Source organism: Anthonomus grandis, chromosome 15 (assembly GCF_022605725.1).
Source record: "Anthonomus grandis grandis chromosome 15, icAntGran1.3, whole genome shotgun sequence".
Taxonomy (NCBI): domain Eukaryota; kingdom Metazoa; phylum Arthropoda; class Insecta; order Coleoptera; family Curculionidae; genus Anthonomus; species Anthonomus grandis.
In genome coordinates, this window is record NC_065560.1 from 11944956 (window position 1) to 11967480 (window position 22525).

The 22525-nt window shown below is 35.1% G+C and overlaps 1 protein-coding gene across 32 annotated transcripts in view; it reads right to left on the bottom strand.

Annotated features, from left to right (window-relative positions):
* Positions 1–22525, bottom strand: part of LOC126745035 (basement membrane-specific heparan sulfate proteoglycan core protein) — a 797399-nt gene that overhangs the window by 437741 nt on the left and 337133 nt on the right. For 28 of the 32 annotated variants that reach the window (XM_050452706.1, XM_050452698.1, XM_050452700.1 and 25 more), the window contains exons 2-15: positions 19390–19546; positions 19208–19332; positions 19118–19150; positions 12655–12696; positions 12557–12595; positions 12459–12488; positions 12097–12128; positions 11731–11846; positions 11511–11676; positions 5414–5583; positions 5141–5293; positions 994–1266; positions 355–465; positions 183–302 (exon numbers count right to left, since the gene is read on the bottom strand). In XM_050452706.1, coding sequence (XP_050308663.1) covers positions 183–302; positions 355–465; positions 994–1266; positions 5141–5293; positions 5414–5583; positions 11511–11676; positions 11731–11846; positions 12097–12128; positions 12459–12488; positions 12557–12595; positions 12655–12696; positions 19118–19150; positions 19208–19332; positions 19390–19546 — 1567 coding nt within the window. The remainder of the gene's footprint in view (positions 1–182; positions 303–354; positions 466–993; positions 1267–5140; positions 5294–5413; positions 5584–11510; positions 11677–11730; positions 11847–12096; positions 12129–12458; positions 12489–12556; positions 12596–12654; positions 12697–19117; positions 19151–19207; positions 19333–19389; positions 19547–22525) is intronic. The other 4 variants (XM_050452685.1, XM_050452699.1, XM_050452690.1 and 1 more) reach the window with 4 other exon arrangements.

A 22525-nucleotide genomic window follows, 5' to 3' on the forward strand; every position in this document is an offset into this window, starting at 1 on the left:
TTTTGCGTCAAAAAGTATTCACTTTTGACTGTGTTACCAGGCCCATCATATTCATTTTTCTTAGATTTAACCACGATCTACGTTCTCACAGTGATTTGCAGTTATTCTATTTCGTGACGATTATTTTTCTTAATGTATTTAACATAATATCAATATAAATATTTTTAAGCTGTATTTCTAACCTGTGCAATTTTGTTCGTCAGTTCCGTCCCTGCAATCCACAGATCCATCGCAAACCTTTGCACTCAAGAGGCAAACAGTACGGTTGTCGCAATGGAAAGAATCTTTAGAGTGGGAGCAATCTATAATCAAAAAATATTATATCTGCTTCTGTTCATATTATGCAGAAATTACCATCACATTCTTGTTCATCAGTTCCATCATCACACTGCATTATACCATCACATCGATTACTGACTGGAATACATCTATGAACATCGCAGCTGAATTCTCCTTGCATGCATTCTGTGAAAAAAAAATTGAAAAAAGTTATTATGAATATATTTGAATACTATCGTAAGTATGTACAACACAGATCAGCTGATGTAAATATTTTTTAATACATGCTATGTATATAATATATTTATATACAAAAAAATGATATTTGTAAATATTAGTAATGGGGCATTAATATTGAAAAATTAAAATACACTATTAGTTTATCAGTACATAGAATCACACTTTGTCAATAAATAAATTTGTATGATATGGATTTATTACAAGAAAATCGATACAAAAATTTCAGATGACTGAAGATCTTTCCGGATATTTTGGTGAAAGCGTCCAACACTATTACTGTACAAACAAAAATATATGTCCAGAAATTTTTCATCAAACTAGACATTTATTTAATGTCTTGGGCTTAAAATATATGTGTTATTATAAAAAATTTCCAGACAAACAGATGTAAATTAGTGCCAAGACCGTCTCAATCACCAAAGTTAGTACACACAGAATTCCACCACCAAAATTTGCAAAAATTTCCCCACATACTCGGACCACAGTTCGCCTCGTCCGAACCATCTTGACAGTTCCGCGTACCGTCGCATCTCTGATCACCATAATAAACTCCAAAACCATCCGCACAATCATTAATATCATCTGTCCTCTCAGGTAATTGCGTAGGTCTGACTTCTTCACCATCTCCACTACCAAAATCTTCATCTGGTTCTGGTGTGGTCGTGGTAGTAGTAGTTGTCGTAGTTGTTGTAGGAGTTGTGAATATTTCCGGTAAATGTGGTATAGTTGTATCTTCTGAAGGGGAGACTGTATATTGGCGGAAGGTGTGGTTGGGAGAGGATAAAATTAATATTAAAATAATAAATAATTATGTTTGAGGTGCGTTCAAACTTAATTAAGGTATTTAATTGGCAGCTTTAGATTTTACGTTAATATTATATTTAAAAATGTTCTTCCGTACGATCATTGACTTACAAAACATATTTTGTGGATATAGATAATTTTATTGAGCCAAAAATAGATGTTACTAATAGAGTCTTTGATAATATATGAGCTTGGTTATCGACAGAGTCCTTGGTGTTAAGAATTGTTTTCAGAAATATCTTTAGAAGATTGAAAGACTAGAATCAGTAAGCATCATTTTCATTTGAGTTCATTATGTGCTCAGGGGCAAGGGGGTGTTTTGTTTACAAAAATATTAAGCAATTGTCAGGTTTCCACACATTTTTAAAAGAGAAAATGTTTAGCTATATATTAACACACTACATTTGGAATGGCAGCACCGCAAGCAAAATCTTAGGGATGCGCGGAATGTCTGTTTGGGTGTTTTTGCGAACTTTTGCGAACGGTGGTCAAAATTTGTGCCGATTTGGTAAGCCGATACTATCATAGCATCACATTCGTCATCAAAAACGTACAATAGGAGATTATAAAAATTAGCCTATATACGTCTATATTTATTTAACTTTGACTATTGATTTCTTAGAGTATCGTATCATATTATTTTATTTAAAAAATGCTCCATATTTTATTAAAGAAGAAGTAGTATTGTTTTGTGCCTGTCAAAATAAGTGACAATTTTTTATAAATAATATAAAGTGTTTTTTTTGCCATTTGACATTATTGCATCAGAGATGTTGCAAGCAAACAAACTGCCCATAGTTCCACGGTACCTAATGTTAATTTTAGCCTTTTAATGTTCTAAGGAAACAACCGATAAACCTTAAAGCAAAAGGTTAGGTAGGGCCATTAAAGCAAAGAAATTCATGGTGTACAGCAAAGACAATAAAGAAGGCCGAATCCAAGTCAGACAATATCGACATGCAAACGCAGAAATAACATCGATAAAAAATACAAAAGGTATATTCAGTGAGTGTTGTTACCCTCTAAAAATACTAGATTCTACTTCTCTGGGTACCAAGCTGTCCCTATAGTAGAATAGAGACTATCTGATATATGAAACACGGTGACTTTCCTTAACTAAGATGTCTAGTACAAATTGGTAATAGAAGTATTGGGTGAATTGAAACAATGCCAATAGATTTCTTTTCTTCTGGGTATTAAAAACAGTGAAAATGGTATCATATAAATAAGCAATAAATAAATAGAAAGCAATAGTCATATTCTTCCACCAATGGAGGTTTGGTGAAAAGAGTGAGCTAGTAAAAAACTATCATTAGAAAACCCACTAATTTTAAAAAAATACCATATACTCTGGATAATACGGGAGATACATATCGTTAAAGGTAAGAAAAGAGAGTTATACAGGGCTGTAGCTAAAGTGTTATAAATGGGTATAAAACGGACATGAGATAACATCAGCAGCCTTTCTGGTAAAGAAAATGAGAAGATAATATAATAATGCAAGAGTATTACTAGAATAAAAAACATATCAAGATAAAACCTCAGAAGCTTCGATCAGAACAAATAATCTTTAACAAAGCTAAGAACTTCACACTAACTAAATATACAAAGAACATGGTTAAAATCTAAGATTGACCATTTTTGATCTGAATGACCGTAAACCGCTGGAACATGGATCCAAGCTTTTTTAATTAAAGAAAGGCAAAGTTCTAGTAAGTGGAAAAAAACCCATAGTTAGTCGAATGAACAGGTAAACGAAACAAAGGGGAGCATAACCCTTCTTTGCCACGTGTTAAAAGAAATTGCTTCTAAGATAGTAGAACAATAATATAAACCATTCAACGTCTTATAAAATATAAGTATCAGAATAATCCTATTTGATTTAAGATAAGGGGTATTAAATTGAATACTGATAGCAGTATAATCAATGCGATAATTACGAAAAATATATTCGGCTCTATAAGCCCCTATCAAATCATATTGGTAAGTCAACAAGTTAATCACCGTAGATCTACCCTAAGACAAATATCAGTTCTATCGTCGTTTTCATGAATTGGTGTTAAAAATCTAACCTTTGAATAATCAGGCGATTTGTCTAATATTAATTTAAAATACCTGACAAATAAGCTCTCAATATCTTAACCATTATCAGCAACCTCGCCTCCTATATGCATCCTATGGTGTATGAATTAGACGACGAAGGATCATGAGAAACTTCAATATCTATTCATTTAATAAAGTCTTCATCACGAAAAGTATTACATCGATTCCTCAAACTCAAAATTTAAAGAAATTATTAAGATCACGCTAGCAACGTATTTATTAATTACAACAAATTCACAGTTTACACAATTATAATAATCATCATACTTAAGATCTAAATTACAATTAATTGGAATACTTATTCCATAAGCAGGATGGTTTAAAGCCGGTGATAAATTTTCAGTGGCATATATGACTTTATCATCAGTTACGTTTATTCATAATAATATTCTTATAAGTCAAGACTTTTAATTTTTTTTAAATATATGGTGAAACCTAAAAACGCCTTCTAGAAGACCAGGTCCGGTACTAATATGCAGAGATAAATTCAAAAACGAAAAAAGTATTGAAAACCTCATACACCCCATTATTATTTGACGGGATTTCATACGACGAAGCCATAAGCATTCTAAAGAATCATCTTTGTACTTATTTCAAGTTATTGATATATATAATATTTTCTTTAAGACACGCTACAGATGTATATCTATTTATTTATTTAACGGTATCCACCAATTTCACAAAAATAAAATAACACAAAAGATACTAATATTAATACAACTTAAGCTAGATAATAGTAAGACATAAATCAATCAAAGTTACAAATTAATTTAAATAAATCTGTTAAAGTAACGAGTCAGTAATTAATTTAAGAAAACTCCTAAAACTGCTAAAAGAAACGTGCTGTCAAGACTATACCTATCGAAAGAACATTGCATTCTAGTTATAGGATTATGCTGTCCATAAGAACTACTATCAAAATTTACATAGAAGAGTTTTTTCAGCGTACTCAATTTTTGCGCCCGAAAATTCAGCCTTACATACTAAGTTAGATATATTACATATTAAGTTAGTAACAGTGGAACGACCTTTTTGAAAACCATGTTGAAAGTTTAGGCAAGGTTGACTGTATACAAACTCCCCGATAATTACTGACATCACTAGTATTACCAGACTTAAATATCGGCGTAATATACGAATTTTTCCAAAAAGAAGGAAATACTCCCGACTTTAAAGACAGATTGAAATAAGTGCAAATAGGCTTCGACAGAGTACATACACATTCACGAAGTAGCAAGCTGGGTATGCCATCCGGTCCCGCAGAAGTCTTGCTCTGTAAGCCAAGAATCTCGTCAAAAACCTCTACTAAAATAACTCTACATTTGACATCGAATTGATCCACAAGCCCTGTCATGTAATATTCAGGTATTTGAAATGCTTTATCAGAATATACGTTTGACAAATATTTGGCAAATAAATTAACAGTATCACCACCCTCATCACAAGTTTCATCATTAAAAAACATATGTTTAGGAATAATATTTGACTTTTTATATCTATATCTTTTATTTTATATCTAATATCTATTTCAAGTGTTTTTACTAAATTATCATTACAACATCTTACGTCTTAAAAACTAATCCCATATAATTGAGAAGATACGACATTAATAAAAGAACTAAAAAGTTAATAATTGATGTGTTCTTTTTTACAAACTGATTTGATTTGAACGCACCTCAAGAAATAAAATAAAATAAAAAAAAATAAATCATACCAAGGTGTGTGGTTACTTCTACAGGTACAACGGGACAACCGATTTCATCAGAATTATCACTACAATCTCTTTTCCCATCGCACCTTGCGCTTGAATGTATACATTGGGTATTTTTGCAAGATACCTGGCTTTCTTCACATCGTGGCGGTTCGTCTAAGGGTAAATTAGGTAAAACAAAATTATAAAAATTAACCTAATGCAATAAACTTATAACGTCTTGACGTATTGCCTAGAAACAAATAAAATTATTACAAACTAAAAATGGCTTATTACCTCCAAATGGTAGGAAAGAAAATCCGTCTGTTACTGCTGGGTAACTTCCTAATGTGCCTTGTTCTTCAATCTGGCGATAGATGCGGTTCTTGATGTCTTCTTCGTTATCTTTGGCAGTCGAGACAATGTCGAATGTTACAAGACATCTGAATTTTTCTGACTTATCCTCTCTAGAATTTTCAAAATAAAATAATTAGTTAGAATCATGCGTTAAAAATAATAAAGTTGGTTAAAAAAGCGGGGAATTACGTTACTAAATGAATCGCTTGTAAAGGAAAAATTTGATGGCAACATACTGCAGTTTTGAATGGGGAATTTGAAATAACTAACAAGAAAGGGCAAACTTACTCCTTTTAACATTTTTTTTGATATTATATAATGGTTTCAAAATTTCTAAACAGTGCATAATTTGATACAATTTAGAATCCTATTAAAAAAAAATTAGTTGCTGAATAATATCCTGTACTGACCATGTACCGATGATGCCATTTTCCATATTCCTGAAAAACTCTAGCCAAAGCAGTCAATTTTGTATCTCATGAAATTCTCCTTTGAAAAATTAAAATTTATGACTAGGGCTCTATTTTGTTTTGGTGGGGATGAGTCTGGAGTGTTGAATATCACAGCCGCTATGTCACAAGGATCCATTCTTGATCCTCTCTTATTTTTAATGTACATTAATGATTTACTTTGGATTATCGAGAATGACACAGTAAGAATCCTTTTAGTTACATTTGGCAAATATCAAAAGATGGTACGATTGTAATTTCTTGTATTTTTTGTTTTGTGGAAAACTCTTCGGCCTACTTATTCAATTCAGTCTTTAGACTGCAAAAGCGTGCCATAAGATATTTGTTTCTAATTAAGCGTAGAGAATCTTATAAGCTTTATTCTAGCAGTTTACTTTTCCGATTTTTATACTCGAGGCCCTTCTTTAATGCACACATAATATTCTTTAATCATTAAATATAAATTCCACCTGTTCATCATTTACTATAAAATACCCAATGCCAATAAACGTACTAAATTTAATAATGTATTATAGTAAAAAGTCTTTTTTAACTGCTGCTTAGAAAGACTATGGTGAAATATACGAATTTTCTTATACATTATTTAGATTCCCAGGCATACCTTTGATTCACCTTTCGAAGTTGCGTACTTAAGGAAAGTGGAAAGGCACAGGATCTGATCTGGTACATAGATAGATTAAAAACCGAGCAAGCCTCGAAATCGGCAATTTTTGATGTAAAACCAATGAAAGATATATTACCATTGGACCATTTCAGATTTAGAATTCATTTCGGTTTGGGGAAAAACGTAGTGAATATTCATTCAAAATTCCGATTTTATTAAAAAGGTAGAAGTTTTTTATTTGAAAATAAAAAATGATACCATTCATGTGGCTGCTACGACAACACTTACAACCATTCCATAGATTCGTTCAATCCAATTTTTCAGTACTTTTTAGGTTGTTTGGGCTTAAATCTCATCGATAGCAATTCCAATTTTGCATGTCAAGTCTTCAATTATCTCTGGATAATTGATGTAATGTTTATTTTTAATAATTTCCCTCAAAAAGTAGGCTCAAATCAAAAATCCAAGGCAGCCAAACGATTTCCGAATTACGGCTGATTATTTGATTTTAAAAGACGCCGCCCAAAAGTTTAATTGTTACGTTGGCCCTGTATAAAGTTGCGCCATCCTGTTGATACCAAATATAGTCCATACCATTCTCTTTAATTTCTAGAAATAAACATTCGTTTACATTCCAGGCACCAACTCGTCTCACCTAGCAGTTCTCGGCCCCGATTCATGTCAAATACGCGACTGCTAGAAGGATAATTACCTACGAGAGGCTAAAGTGAGCAATAAAATCATTCCATCCCCTTTAATCTCCGGGTATTGATAAGTTGTATCTATGCCTTCTACAAAATTGATGTACTAACTCCTCGTATCGTCAGATTATTCAGGACTTGCTTAGGGCAACGTCCCAAAGTTGACGTGAGATAAAAATTGGTACAAAACCGGCAAAAAGCTACTACACAGAACCAGTTTTACCAGTTTTTTGCTGAAGACAATGCAGAAGCTGATTGACCGATATCTTAAAGAGGGCATCTTGGTCCAAAGACCACTGCATGTGCGACAATACGCCTACTAGGCGGGCAATAATCCACGGATCTGGCCCTACACCAGCTCGTGAAAAAGGTGAAAAGGCAATGGCCAGAGGTACAGGTAAGGCCTGTCTGGGTGCGTATCTAGATAATAAAGGGGTGTTTGAGAAAATCCCTTACGACGTAATCTGCCATGCACTTGAGTGCCATGGTTTAGAATCCTGTTGGGTATGCTGGATAAAGGCCATGCACTCGCAGCGTTATGTATATGCCCAGTTTAACAGCGAGGAGAAGAAGTATTATCCTCAACCTCGTGCCTAGTGGTCGACAGCTTGATCGAATATTTAAACAAGGCTGGCCTATACATACAGGCCTACGCTGATGACCTAGTAATCGCCGCCACAATGCAGAACCCGATAATAAGTCCTATGCGTATAGTGGATAAATTGCCTCCCGGGAAGTCTTAATATTAACCTCGAAAAAGCAGAGCTCCTAGCCTCACGAGGAGACGTAACTTTGCCACAGCACCAGCTGCTGTCTCTCTGGGTGGAGTGCAGTTGCAATACTCCAGGACAGTTCGATTCTGGGAATCACATTAGAATCCAAAGTTTCCTGGTACAATCACGCGGACACCAGAATTAAAAAGGGCACCTGCAGAATGACTTCTGGCAACACCTGTGCTCTGTCCAAGATCTTTTACTGGCTCTAATCATCTATTATAAAACCTCTTCTCACCTACGGAGCTACTAGTTGGTGGTCATGGTTAGAGAAAGCAAAGTCCCACATACCTAAGCTACTGTCTTTCAGGCTAAAGTTTTTGGTGTGTGGAAATGCAAATAGGAAAACAAAATAAAATACTAAACTGCGGACTTTGCAACACAGTCGCATTAATCTGCTCCGGTAGCACGGCTGCTATTACGGCCAAAAAGGTGAGCTCCAAGATTGGAGTGCACAAATGTCCTAAAGGAACTGGTAAAGGTGGGCTGTAGGATTCAGCTGGTCCACGTGCCTGGGTACTCAGGGCATGTTGGAAACAAGGAAGCGGACTTCCTTACTATACTAGGATCTGCGAAACAGACGGTGGAGCCTAAACCTGTATTCGGTATAGCTAAATGCGTAGCAGTTGCATCAATAAAGATTCTGTTGGACAAGTGGACTTTTCAAAGATGGACTGAGGCACCTGGCATGAAACAGGCTAAGATACACATAAACCTACTGCCTGCCTGACCAGAAATCTACTGCACTTAAAAAGACGCAAAATTGGGCTACGGGTCACATATTGTAACGGGTCACTTTAGCGCCATTGCAAACAATTCGTAATGCCGGTGGTGTTGGGAGGTTGTTTAAGCTGCAGACTACGTCATTGAGGACAGACTACGTCTCGCAGACTACGTCTCATACTAGCTCGCGTGTATGAGACGTACATATACTACATCTAGCTCGCGTGCTAGAGCTATAGTGTGTAGTGCTGAGTACTTCACACGCGAGCTACGTTCAAATTCTTGCGTAACATCTACAACCGAGTGACTTGAAGTCCTTCAAATTAGAGAGCCTTATTAGTTTTTCCGAGGCTATTAGCCTCTGGTAACTTATCTTAGGCGGGTCCGTCAAGAGACCTATGTGCATAACAACCTTCGATTGCCCACTACTCTACAAATTAACAAATCAAATTCGTTGAGCATGGCTCGTTAACCCTCGCTATTGACGATAACGGCAATTCCTAGGGCATTTTGAAAAAAAAATTAACCAATAATGCCGCCAGACCAAAAACTCCATACCCTGACTCGTTGTGGATGCATTGGCTTTTATTTAATAGTCACATGTGGATTTTCCAAATGTCAAGTTCGGTAAACCGAAAACGTGCCGGATGGTCATGAGGCCTCAGTTCCTGCACCAATTGACGTTCTTAGGCCTTCATACCGAGGTCTTTATGCAAAATTTGCCGAGAGGAAGTGCGAGAAATATTCAATTCTTTAGAATGATGATGAGTTGAGCATCAAGCAAGATGACATTTTGAGCAACAGCAGCAACGTTTTCGGCTGTGTGCACTGGACGAGACCCGGACGGTGTTTTTTCATCTACTAATGAACCAGTTTTACAAACTCGTTTTACAGATTGATCACCAAACAAACCTGAAGATCATTCAAGTTAGTTTTCCCACCATTCGAATTTTTTCCAAATTTCTTACGATTTGAGTTGCATATTCTCTATTTTAGAAGAATTTTTTAAATATTTTCCATGTTCGCTCAAAAATAGCATCCTGTATCGTAAATATACAATTTTTGACATAAACATTCCGACATTTGATTGGTGATAGTTGAAATGGTAGCTGGTTCAAATTCCAAACGCTAGATAGCCCACCCGCTACCTCCATTAGAGAGTCTTGCACAGGTCTATAAGGTACAGATCTTGCACTCAAGGGTAAAAGAAAATAATATCAGAGCTTACAATAACAGGCCAATCGTGATAATATATGACAACCAGCCATTTCTGAAGCCACTTACTAATTCTATCATAGGATTGCAAAACTGCTTACTAGAATCTGTTTTTAAAAGCATTGTTAAACTAGTATAATATAATTTTCGAACTTCTATGCTCTTGTTTAAATTTAGCTCTGTTTTAAATTTAGCATGACGCTTTGGTTAAGAGAAGTATCGCCAACCGTTATCAAGTGTAAACTAAAATCAATTATTCTACAGGCTTATTGGTCATGTGTGAAGCATGCAGTGTCCTGACAGTAAGGGTCTGCAGACGTGGGGAATATCAACATATCTTGGGGCTGGTTAAAAAATTGGCTTTGCGTGATGTAGAAATCGTGCTTCCGAAATCTTTTTTCTTTCCAATGTGGCGCCCCTTACACAAAATCTTTGCTTTTGTCCAATGTATGTTGTGAGCATTAGACCATTCTACTATTTCTGATTTGGAAACCTCTTTTGTTCGGGTTCACTTTCGATGTTCTTTTTTCCTGACTTCCAGCAGTCGCTTTGCTTCGCCTATGGGAGACTTCCCACATTCACAGAGGATGTGGTATACTCAGCTCGTGGTATTCAGTAAGCATTCCGTCTTGGTCTTTAATACGAAACCACGTGTGATTGGTCTCAAAGTGAAGTCAGTCCTGATGATAATTTTTCTGATAATTCTCCTGATTTTACCCGAAGTTCTCTTGATGTAAGGAATCGTCAAAAAACTTATAAGATTCTCCTGATGCTTTGATCATTACTACCTCTGCTGCTTTCCTAATAGTTGTATTTATTAGTTTGCTTGGATATCCATTCTGCTGTAAGTCTTTGATGATATTTATATTTCTCAGTTGAGATCAACATTGTTGCTGCATATTTTGCCTGATCTCTTAAAAGGATTTTCATGATTGTAGTTGTAGTGTATCTTTTATTTTGTATTTGTTGGTTTGCGATGGACTCGTGTCCTTAGGCATCCATTGTTATTCTTTACAAAAACATCTAAGAAGAGCAGGATTGACTCAGTTTCCATTTCTATCGTGAACTTGGTTTAACCTAATGTTATTAATGTGCTGCAAAAAGTTTGATAGCTCTGTATCTCTTTTGTTCCAAATAGTAAAGGTATCGTCGATATTAAAGCCACGTCTTGGTAAACCAAAAAGTAATTACCAAATTACTTTTGGTTTACCGAGTTCTTGAATTTCAATGAATATAAAGGTTTACAAAAATCTAATTGTTGTTTCCTTCTTACAGGTATCGCAGTGTCCGTGTCGTTACGTCTTACCGAAATACGCATATATGCTTTTCAGAAAATCAAAACGCATACTCTATGCTTCCAAATCTAATGTAACAAGTATAAATGTAACCTATTTTCACGTAACACACTCTTGTATCTTCGAATACCTGACTGAATTGTTTGACTTTTTAATTAATTTTTTTTGTGACAGAAGCAAGAACTTATAACTAAATGTTTATAATGTAATTTAAAATGGAGGAGTGACTTTATGGATAACATAAAAACATACTTACTCAATACTAATAACGGTACAGCTTCGTTTTCCGCGCTTTGTATCTGCCAAAAGTTGATTTATTCCTTCTTCCATTCTACGTGCTACTTCTTGGAACTCTCTGGTGTCTCTGTTTCTGAAATATTCTTGATAGAACTCTTCAATTGCCACGGTGAATCTGTAATAGCCTGTAAAGAAAAAGATGTATAACCAAATAGACTTAATATTATTCTATCACTTACTGATGGATGTACTATCATCAGTGCTGGATGTCGTTGTTGCTGGTTCTCCATGTTCTATTTCTCCCGAACCTCCATCTTTACCTGATCCAAAGTCTTCGGTATCTTCGTCGTCAATGCTATAGTAGTATAATGAGCATATATTTAATAAAGTGATAAATAAAAGAGTTAGCAGATGTTATAAAAGATGGTACTTGTCAGCACGAATTAATAATTATTTAGTTTGATACACGAAACTTATGGCACTACTGCAATTTTACTGATTTTCTTACTTGCTGAACGTATTGACGAGTATTATCTTTGATATTTTCTACTCGTTTCAAAATATGTCGAATGGTTAAATTTTATTTAACATTAAAGATAACTTACCCTGCGCCGTTTTCTGGGTGATCGTATTCATCCTAGGAAGTAACAATAATTACAAAACATTAATAAAGTAATATAAATTCATACCAAAATATGATCGAAAATTAAAAAATTTTGTATATTATGAAATATGAATGGAATTCCAAAAAAAAAACTTTTTAAGTATTGCGTTATGTTAGTTTAAGAATATCCAATCATGCCTAATAGGTAAGTTTATAAAAAGATATTAATAAGAGGATGAGGGGTTAGTTACAGAGATACCAGCATGCCACATGTAACGAATGATTCAAAACTAAGTGCTAAAAAATGCTACTTATTTTTGAATCAATTTTAAATATTTCCCAAAGTATAGAATTTTGACTTACAAAAGATGGAAAGGCAAATTGTCCGTGGTTCTACAAATAGTGAAATAAAAATTAAAAATATTTTTTTTCTTTTTTTTTTGTAAAATTTTGACACTTACAAACAGATTGTTATCTTGGTCTTCTTCAGTTTCTTGACCCTAGAAAATATAATTTTGCCAAAAGACTTCTTACAAAGAAAAAAAATGATGTAACTTACACCATATGTGTCATAATTTCCATACTCAACTTGACCTTGACCCTAGAAGATCATGGAAGAAATTTAAAAAACAAACTGCCAATGGAGGGTCAATTTTGAAAGTGGCATTTGATATCGAAAAAGTAAGAAATAAGGGCTAAAAGGAAACTAATAAGAGAAGTTACAATAAAATTGTCGTGTATAAAAATTACAGATTCCAGAAACTTTATAGACAGAAGCCTTTAAGATACTTTTTACTTAGTAATTCTTACGTGAAAAACTGACATAAGTATATCAATATTTTAATTTAATTATTAACTACAACGAAGTACTTTGTTGGTAATGTATATTTTATTTAATTGAAAAAAATGCTCATACACAGCTGTAAAAAAGTATGAACGATGTTGCAACACAGTTGGCGTTAACTATAATATATTTTTCGGTTTCTTTTATCATCACCTTTGATAAATAAACCGCAAAATAGAATATTGGTGAAGGCAACTAAGCGAGTTCCTAACAGAGGCTTTAACTATACAGGGTTATTTACGATATACACACTAACATAACAGAATATTTTGACTGAACTACAGTGTAATATTATAAAATTGGGAATACCAGAGGCGAATCCAGCGCTTTGTGATTATATCCACTTTGTAATTTATATCACCAATAAATGTGACAATGAATTATTTCTCGAATTTAATAAGGTCTTTCTATAAATTACGTTTTTTAAAATACAGGGTCCGGCAAAATGATCTCCCACATTTTGCGCCGCCACTGAGCCCGAATCACTAAAGAGGGAGCCAGCTTAGCGTAGTCGGTTGGCTGCGCGCGTCTTGCCATTTCTGTTGTCGCAATGAACTGAACGGGCGAGTATCGCAGAGATGATCCAGTTCCAGATCGCAAAACAATACTGTTGTGGGTTTCAAATTTTATAGCTACAGGTTCAGCCTTAAAAAGAAAGTCAACTGGTAGACCCAGAAGTGTTTGGACACCTGAAAACATTGCAGCTGTAAGAGAAGCATTTGGACGATCTCCTAGACGTTCAGCTGTTAAACATGCCTAGATAGGTCGTTCTGTGAGAAGAATTTTGCACACCAATCTGAAGTTCCACCCATACAAAATGATGATCGTGCAAGAACTCAATGAACGGGACTGGGAAAATCTCCGAGAATGTTCCAATGATATTCTTGAAAACGTCCCACAAAATGCGCTTTTAATAACGAGTGACGAGGCTCATTTCCATTTGTCTGGCTGTGTGAACAAGCAGAATTTTCAACAACACTGATCAGCTTACAAAGACTAGTTTATGGCATAAAACTACGGAAGCCTTTATACCAACAGTGAAGGTTCTACTTGGCTTAACTACCCTGCAACAAGGTGAGGCTGTATCATAAATCAAGTAGACTTGACTGGAACCGATATTAGACTGGAACCAACCGAGTTTCTGGATAAAATTTGCAACCACAATACTCTGGCAATGCGCTTTGAGATTATGTCAAGAAATACGGCATAAACCAAACTATGCACAGTCATTATGAGTATACCTAAAAATATTCAAAAACAGTACAGGGTTGGTGACCTGACCCTAACGATGTGATTTTTTTTGACCTCCCTTATCCTTTAAAACTTTTTCCAGACTTTCCTACCCTTGGCCTGTAATCAACTTAAGCTATTCATGCGAGTATCCAGGCTTGATGATGAAAGAAGTAGACCACCATGCCTGAAATAGAAGATCTCACTCCACATACCCTACCATATTTTACACCCTACATAGTAGGGTGTAAAATATGAAATTAAGGAAAAGAATACCTCGCTCCTGCAGATAAATAATGAAAAAGCCAGAATAACCGAGTAGCTTAGACTATAATTATCTGTTTAATAGGGGGTAGAGTTATGTTCGTCAGGGAGACATGAGAAAATAAACTGACTTTGGTTCTTCGTGGAGAATTTACGGATTCAAACCAAGGATGGAGTTATTAATCAACATTGGCAAATACACGGCGATTTTTCGGGAATCATTTAAATTAACAACTAACACCAAAATTATCAATCCAACAGATATTTAAAACCCTATTTGTTATGAAACCATAATAAGGGCCTCGGAAATGGACCTATCAACGGAAACGACAAGGGCTACGAAATATAGGTACTTGGAACATTTTTAGCTAGTATAGACTAGGGGCAGCCCAGTTGGCTGTCGAAGTCTTGGAAAAATATAAACTTGACATAACAGATGTGCAGGAGATCAGGTGGCTACATTTCGGCAATATTAAAGTTAGCACACTGGTCCGACTAAATAGTGGAAAAGAGAACATTTACCATTTAGGACCTATTTTGTAGTCCAGGAAGAACGAATAAGTGAATTAATCTCCTTCCATAAATGAGAGAATTTCCTGGATCCAGTGGTAGAAGAAATACACGCACAAGCCGAAGCAACTAAGGAAGAGACTAAAGATACTTTTTATGAAATACTAGAATAAACATTAAATAAAATACCCAAAGAGAACATGCTACTGGTTTAAGAAGATTATAACGCCAAAATAGGATAAAAAGAAACATCACAACTACAGGGTCCGGCAAAATGATCTCTCACATTCTGCGCTGCCACTGAACCCGAATCACTAAAGAGGGAGCCAGCTTAGCGTAGTCGGTTGGCTGCGCGCGCCTTGCCATTTGTGTTGTCGCCATGAACTGGACGGGCGATCATCGTGCCTTCGTTATGGAAAGATTTTTAAAAAAAAAACGAATCTGTGAGTACGTTTATATACGTATATTTACACAAAGAAATTTTCGTACTCATTTTTGGTAGACAAGATCCAGTTCCAGATCGCCAAACAATACTATTTTGGGTTTCAAATTTTAGAGCTACAGGTTCAGCCTTAAAAAGAAAATCAAGTGGTAGACCCAGAAGTGTACGGACACCTGAAAACATTGCAGCTGTAAGAGAAGCAGTTGAACGATCTCCTAGATGTTTAGCTGTTAAACATGCCTCTGCTTTGCGTTTGTCAGATCGTCTTGTGAAAAGAATTTTGCAAAATGATGATGGTGCAAGAACTTAGTGAACGGGACTGGGAAAATCGCCGAGAATGTTCCAATGATATTCTTCAAAGCGTCCCACAAAATGCGCTTTTAATAACGAGTGACGAGGCTCATTTCCATTTGTCTGGCTGTGTGAACAAGCAGAATTTTCGCTACGGGGTACCAGAAAATCCGCGGCAGCTCCATGAAAGGCCACTTCACAGCCAACGTGTTACCGTTTGGTGTGCTGTTAGTTCTTTTGGTGTTTGGGGTCCCTATTTTTTTGAAGAAGGAGGGGTAACGGTTATCGTAACTGCTGATCGATATGTCGACATGCTAGGTAATTTTTTGGAACCAAAACTTAGGGAACTTGAACATCCGGATGTGTGGTTCAACAGGATGGAGCTACAGCTCATACGGTAAGAAGGACAATGGACCTGTTAAGGGAAATGTTTCCAGGACGCGTAATCTCGTTACGTGGAGACGTTGGGTGGCCTGCGCGTTCACCCGATCTTGCCCCATGCGACTTTTTCCTTTGGGGCTACCTGAAAGAAAAGGTTTTTCAACATCATCCCCGAACCATTGACGAATTGAAAGTAGCAATACGCCAAGAAATTACAGGAATATCGCCTCAAATTACTGTTCGAGTAATGGAAACTTTCAGAAATCAGCCTTGAATGTGTGTCGAAAGAAATGGTCGCCACTTGGACTCTGTAATTTTCAAACCTTAATAAAAACAAAATGGCATACCAATATTTTTAGTTAATAAAAAAAAATATAAATAGCATTTGCATTGGCGTTTTTATTAAAAATCAAAACGTAGGAGATCATTTTGCCGGACCCTGTACTATTCTAATAATACTACTCTACTAATACCTAATACTGCTCTAATAATAATAGAATCAAGAAGATTGACTTGGCAGTCTAGAATAACGTATTGATAAAATCAACAATGTTCCCTCATAAAGATATAGATAAACATATTTGGATATCTAATGATGGTACAACAAGATATGGGATAGATCACGTATTGATACACGAACAGTATACACGGATCAGACGTTTGAAGTTACAGATGGAGATACAGGTCATATTTTGATTAAAGCCAAAAATACTAGGACTACGAGAAAAGAGAAAAGCCACGCGAAAGAAGTACAGTGGAACTGGAATGGAAACAAAAACTTACGAGAAAAAAAAACGAGAATCAAAAAATAAACAACCATATTAAGTAGAAAGAGATAACATATGAGAACACAAGAAATTTGTACAAGCAAGTGAATATGCATAAAAAAGGATTTTGTCCAAGATCCTTTACAATGATTATGGTCAACTTATGACTAGAAAAAAGGATATTTTCAATACAAGGAAAGAATATTTTAACAACCTACTCAATATAGAGGACCCAACATATCAAGAAGAGGATAAACGACATATCGCTGAAGGTTGTGTTGACCCACTATCCAGAGAAAAAACAGGGCAAGCCATTAAAATAGTAAAATGCAGAATGCCTAAAGGAGGGTGAATAGAAAGTAGCAGATATCATAGATCAGCTGATATGAAAAATATGGGAACAGGAAACGATTCGAAAAAACAGGAAAGGAGGAGTAATATATCAATACGTATCAAACAACTAAAGAAGTATCACACTCCTTAAGACATCATATAAAATTCTATTGTATTTCGAAGGAAACGATCACCAACATATCCGATTTATACAATCTATTCGTAGACTTTAAGCCGGTGTACATCTTTAGTGCAAGCTTATGGTCAGCACTAGAAGAACTTAAACAGCAAATGCATAAGAATGCTTAAAGTATGCGTTTAAGGGTCATAGAGTACAAATAAAAAAGACTATACTGAAATATTTGATATACCAACTAGCCTTAAAGAAGAAGATTAGAAAAGGCGATAAAACAAACCGAACTAAGTACGAGAATCTTTGGCAATACCAGACCCAGATAATGTTGTAGGAAGAAAAGCGATTAGTGTGAAGGAAGTCTTTATAAAACTCAAAGAAGAGTCAAAAAGGTAGTATTGAGAGTCAACGAGGAGAAAACGAAGTATATGCTTATGATGTGAAATTGAAAAAGAGATCGAATATGATAAAATACCTATATGGATGAGTACAACTGCAGCTGCAATACAAATGACCGTACAAGACACGTTACTAATCAATCGTTTTAAAAGGAAGATCAGAAAATTATTTGGAGCAATTTAGGATTTACAAACCTGGCAGTATTGGATGCGCACGAACAATGAGGTATATAAAGTATATAAGAGCCCTAGTATAGCACAAGAAGACAGGAGGAGGAGTAATAACTGAAGGCTAATTAAAATGGTCTGGAAAGAATCCCCTGACAAAAGACCACTTAAGCGCCCAAAGCTTTAATGGTGGGATATTATCAGCAGGGACCTTCAAACCTGGAGGGTGTTGAAGTGGGAAGAAGCCACTCAGGATCGGAGACAATAAAAGAGAATTCTTGTGGCAGCCAAGACCCACCTCGGATTGTAGACCCATAGATGGATAGATGGATATCTAAAGCGACATCTAACTGCAAATAACTGTTAGGTGTCATAAAGAGGAGTAATATATTGTCTCTAATGTGGGTACTGAGGCATTTTAGACTTGGACGCAATGTATAACAGATAGACTAGCGAAATATGGCACTGAAATAAGTTTGTAAAACAAGCTATAGTCATTGCATATAAGGCGGAAAAACTTCTGCTCTAAAATGGAAGAAAGATCTAGCAATTTAGCAAAGCATACTGGGGCAGATAATCAGATCTTAACCATGCGAAAGCGTTTATAGAGTATTTACTTGTATATGGTGTAGTTTAAATGATCAATAGGTAGGAAACTTTTCTGTCAATAAATTAATTGAAAACTTTGTGGCTTAGCCACTGTCTAAGCCACTAGACAAAAGGATAATTTTATTAATCACTATGAAATATTCAGTAATCGTCATTATTTGGTGAAGTTGAGATAATGATTGTAATATGACTTTGATAATATGTTTATCAAAATTAATAAATTGAAATAAAAATTGCGAAAAGACTTAAGCAAAGAAGAAATTCTGCATAAGATAATTCGTCTGAGGGTGAAGAGTGACCTCTTCTATAATAATAATATTGCATAAATGTTTGAAATTTGCATGATGTGTGTTGTATATGAAATAACATGTAAAATTATACTAACCTGACAGCTTAGGAACATTGAAATGTCAACAAAATGTTGATTTAAGAAACTAACGTACAAATCTTATTAAATTGATGTAAAAACAGCTAATGGAATGGAAACTTTAACAAGTTCTGATATTATTTGTAGTAAATTCATAAATATGAGCTATAACTTAATAATCTTTATTAGGACTCTCACGACAATTTTATTGTACTAATAAGAACTTAGTTAGGCCATAAACCAAGCAATATTAAGAAATACTAAAAATACTTCGTAAGAACATACATCTGGATCGTCAATGTCTTCATCTCTATATTCCTATGAAACAAAATTAAAATTACTATCAAAACTATCTAATTGATCTACAATACTCACATCATCAAACTGTCTTGGCTTCCTGATATTTTGGTGCTCCTGAAGACTTTTTCCTTTATGATGGGACGCCGCTTTACCATGTTGGCTTCCTTCATGGGGTTTTTCATCATTGGAAAATATATTGCCTTAATATAAAAATAAACATCATTATCTAAGTCCTACAAGTAGGTCTAATATTTTACCTATGCTGCGTTTTATCCTATTTACAGTTCTAGACAACCAATGTTGATCATCTTCTGCCTCTTGACTAGATTCATGACTAAAGCTACTGTACCGTGCTAACCTATGGTTTTTTAAATTTGTTGCTTCTAAACTATCGAATATTAGGTCCGACTCCTCCTGAAACAAATTAAAACAGAAATTAGACTAAGTTCGTTAGGTGCAATTCTTATTCTAACAGCAAACTGGTTAAAATCCCTGAACTCCTGACAACATTTAAGAGTGAGTAATTTGGCGTCTAATAAATATGAAAGAAGTATCCTTTCTAATTAAAGAACAATTGGATAAAGAATGACTGCGGTTAGTGTGAATCGAAAGGCTGTTCTGTCGGGACGTCAAGGATTTGTTACAGATCCTTTACCTTAACTGTTAAACAGTGGCGGAACCTTATATTATTTTTTAATGATCAGTATTAAGTTTTCTAAAATGTATGTGATTTTAAGGCTGTCAAAAAAAATTATTTTACGCAAATTATACATAAATATGATATATTAGGTATAATAAAAGAAGTCTCAATCAAAGCTCCGAATTTGAATTCGCCGTCATTTTGTTTGTGCAGCTGACATGTCTTGATAACGTGAGTAGATGCCATAGAATAGAAGTTTATTGCTAAGTATGATACAAATATAGACCTTTTAAAACAACTTGGTTATATGGCATATTTTAAGCTACAGTAGAACCTCGATTATGCGGCACTCGATTATTCGTCAGCTTCTGTTATTCGTCACCCCCACCTTGCTGTTGAAAATAAATTCGGCCAATATCGGTTTCAATATTTAAGGTATAGGGTGGATAGTTGTACAGTGTTTGTGTATGTAAAACTGTTCCGTTTCACGTTTTACAATGTCTGATAATAGAAGAAAGTGCATAATGCTGGATTTGGCTAAAAAATATGAAATTAAGTTTACAACTGCGATGAAACAGGCTTAAATTGGAAGACACTTCCTCAAACGACATTAGCTTCTTCATCTTCTGAGACGTCAGCACCTGGATATAAAGTTCAAAAGGAACACATAATGATTATGGTTTGTGCAAATGCTAGCGGTGTTCATAGGCTTCCGCTTGTGGTCATTGGAAAAGCAAAAAAACCTCGTGCCTTTAAAAACATGGATTTGGGATTATTGCCTGTGAAATATAGAGCCCAAAAAAGTGCATGGACGAGTCAAGAGATATTCATTGATTGGTTTAGAACGCTTTTTCATCCCTGAAGTTAAAAAATACTTATGTGAAATTAATCTTCCCGAAGAAGCTATGCTTTTAATGGAGAATGCACCAACTCATCCTATTGAAGAGAAGTCCGAAGATAGTAAAATAACTTGTCACTTATTGCTTGCAAATACGACATCCTTGATTCAGCCTATGGACCAAGAGGTTATTGAAAGTTTCATGAGAAGTTATCTAAAGGCTTTTATTCAAGGACTTATTTCCGAGACAGATACGGACTTAAAACAATATTGGAAAATATTTTCCATAAAAGATGGCATATATATTGCCGCTAAAGCTTGGAACAGTATACCCGCAAAAACCTTGAATAAAAGTTGGAACAAATTGTTGCCTACCGAAAATACAGGTCTCGATCAGAATGAAAATCCAACACCTAATAGTTCATTCATAATGCAAACATTTTCAAGTCTTCCTGGATTCGAAGACATTTTAGAAAATGATGTTTCTAATTGGTTAGATATTGACAAACAGGATGTAGGATATGATATTCTACTAGACGACGAATTAATTAACCACGTTTTAAAACCTTTAGAAGCCACTGATCATGAAGATTGTAAAGATGATTTACCAGATAATTTCGGAAAATAGCATTAGCCATGTGGAAGCTGAGGATATGGTAACAAAAATTATATAATAGTATAAAAATCAAGAAGAAGCAGAACTAGTTCAACTAGTGTTATTGAGGTTGTTATTGAAAATACGCAACCTTGCAAGAACGAAACGCTTCCAAATGATAAAGCAAAAATAATCACAGATTCATATCCGTCGCACCCTGCTCCTGACCCCTGACGGATAATTGAGGTTTACCTGTATATATCTTCATTATTTATTTGATTATTTTATTTGGTCAAGTTTCCAAGCATGCTAAGACGGATAATTAAAAAGCTTGAAGTCAAAAAAGACCTCATTCATCATTCATCAATTCATCCTCAATTCATCCTCATGAATTTTAAAACTGCAGATTCTTGACTGATTCCTCTTGATAAACAGTAGATGTTGTAGAATGTACACACTTGGAAATATTAATATCCTAAGTCTTCAAACAGTGTGACAACAGTCCGTCCTGCAACCCAGTCCAGTCATAAGCCTTATGCACGTCCTTTGTAATTTAAAAATCTTAAGAGCCATGAGGAGAATAACCCCATTCTAATTTAGAAAGGAGGGTTGTGAGAAACACAATCGAAAGCCTTTGTGAGATCCAGGCAAGCAGCATATGTATGAATACTCCCTTTAAAGCCCTCCAAAATTTGACTGACAATATAGACTATGAAGAAGGATTTCAGTAAGCAATGCTTAATTGTCGTAATAACTTTAATTTAAAATCACAAAAATGAAAAAAATTCTTCCAGGTACGCAGATCGCAAATTACGGACAGTGATTTTAAAAGGATTCAATGCGGTGTGTTGCACGGAACTGTAATCGGTAAATTTTTAATATTCTTTAAATATTAGCGACCTTTTAAGAAGAATAAGAGGAAACGTCAAAATCTCACTGAAACTAAAAAGAGCAAGATAAAAAACAAGAAAACCGGAGCTTAATTCCCAACTACTAGTACATATCTTAGAAATAAGGTTCGGTGAAGCCCATTTTTAACAAATGTACCAGGCCCAATTAAAATCTAGGAGGCAACAACTTCGTTAAGGGGTCCAACAGTTTGAGGTCTATGTTACTCGATTTGTGAATCAGTGGCGTATCCTTCTAATTTAAGATAGTTTCAAGAACAAATTCATATAAAATTCTTTCATTAAAGGTGTTCGGGACAGTGTTATTTTCCCCTAGCTTCATAACTAGTTTAAGTGTGGTGGCAACAGCGCTCATCTGTCAATCTATTTATAATTATGCGCTGTTATTCCTCCGCCCCCCGAACAATAAGTC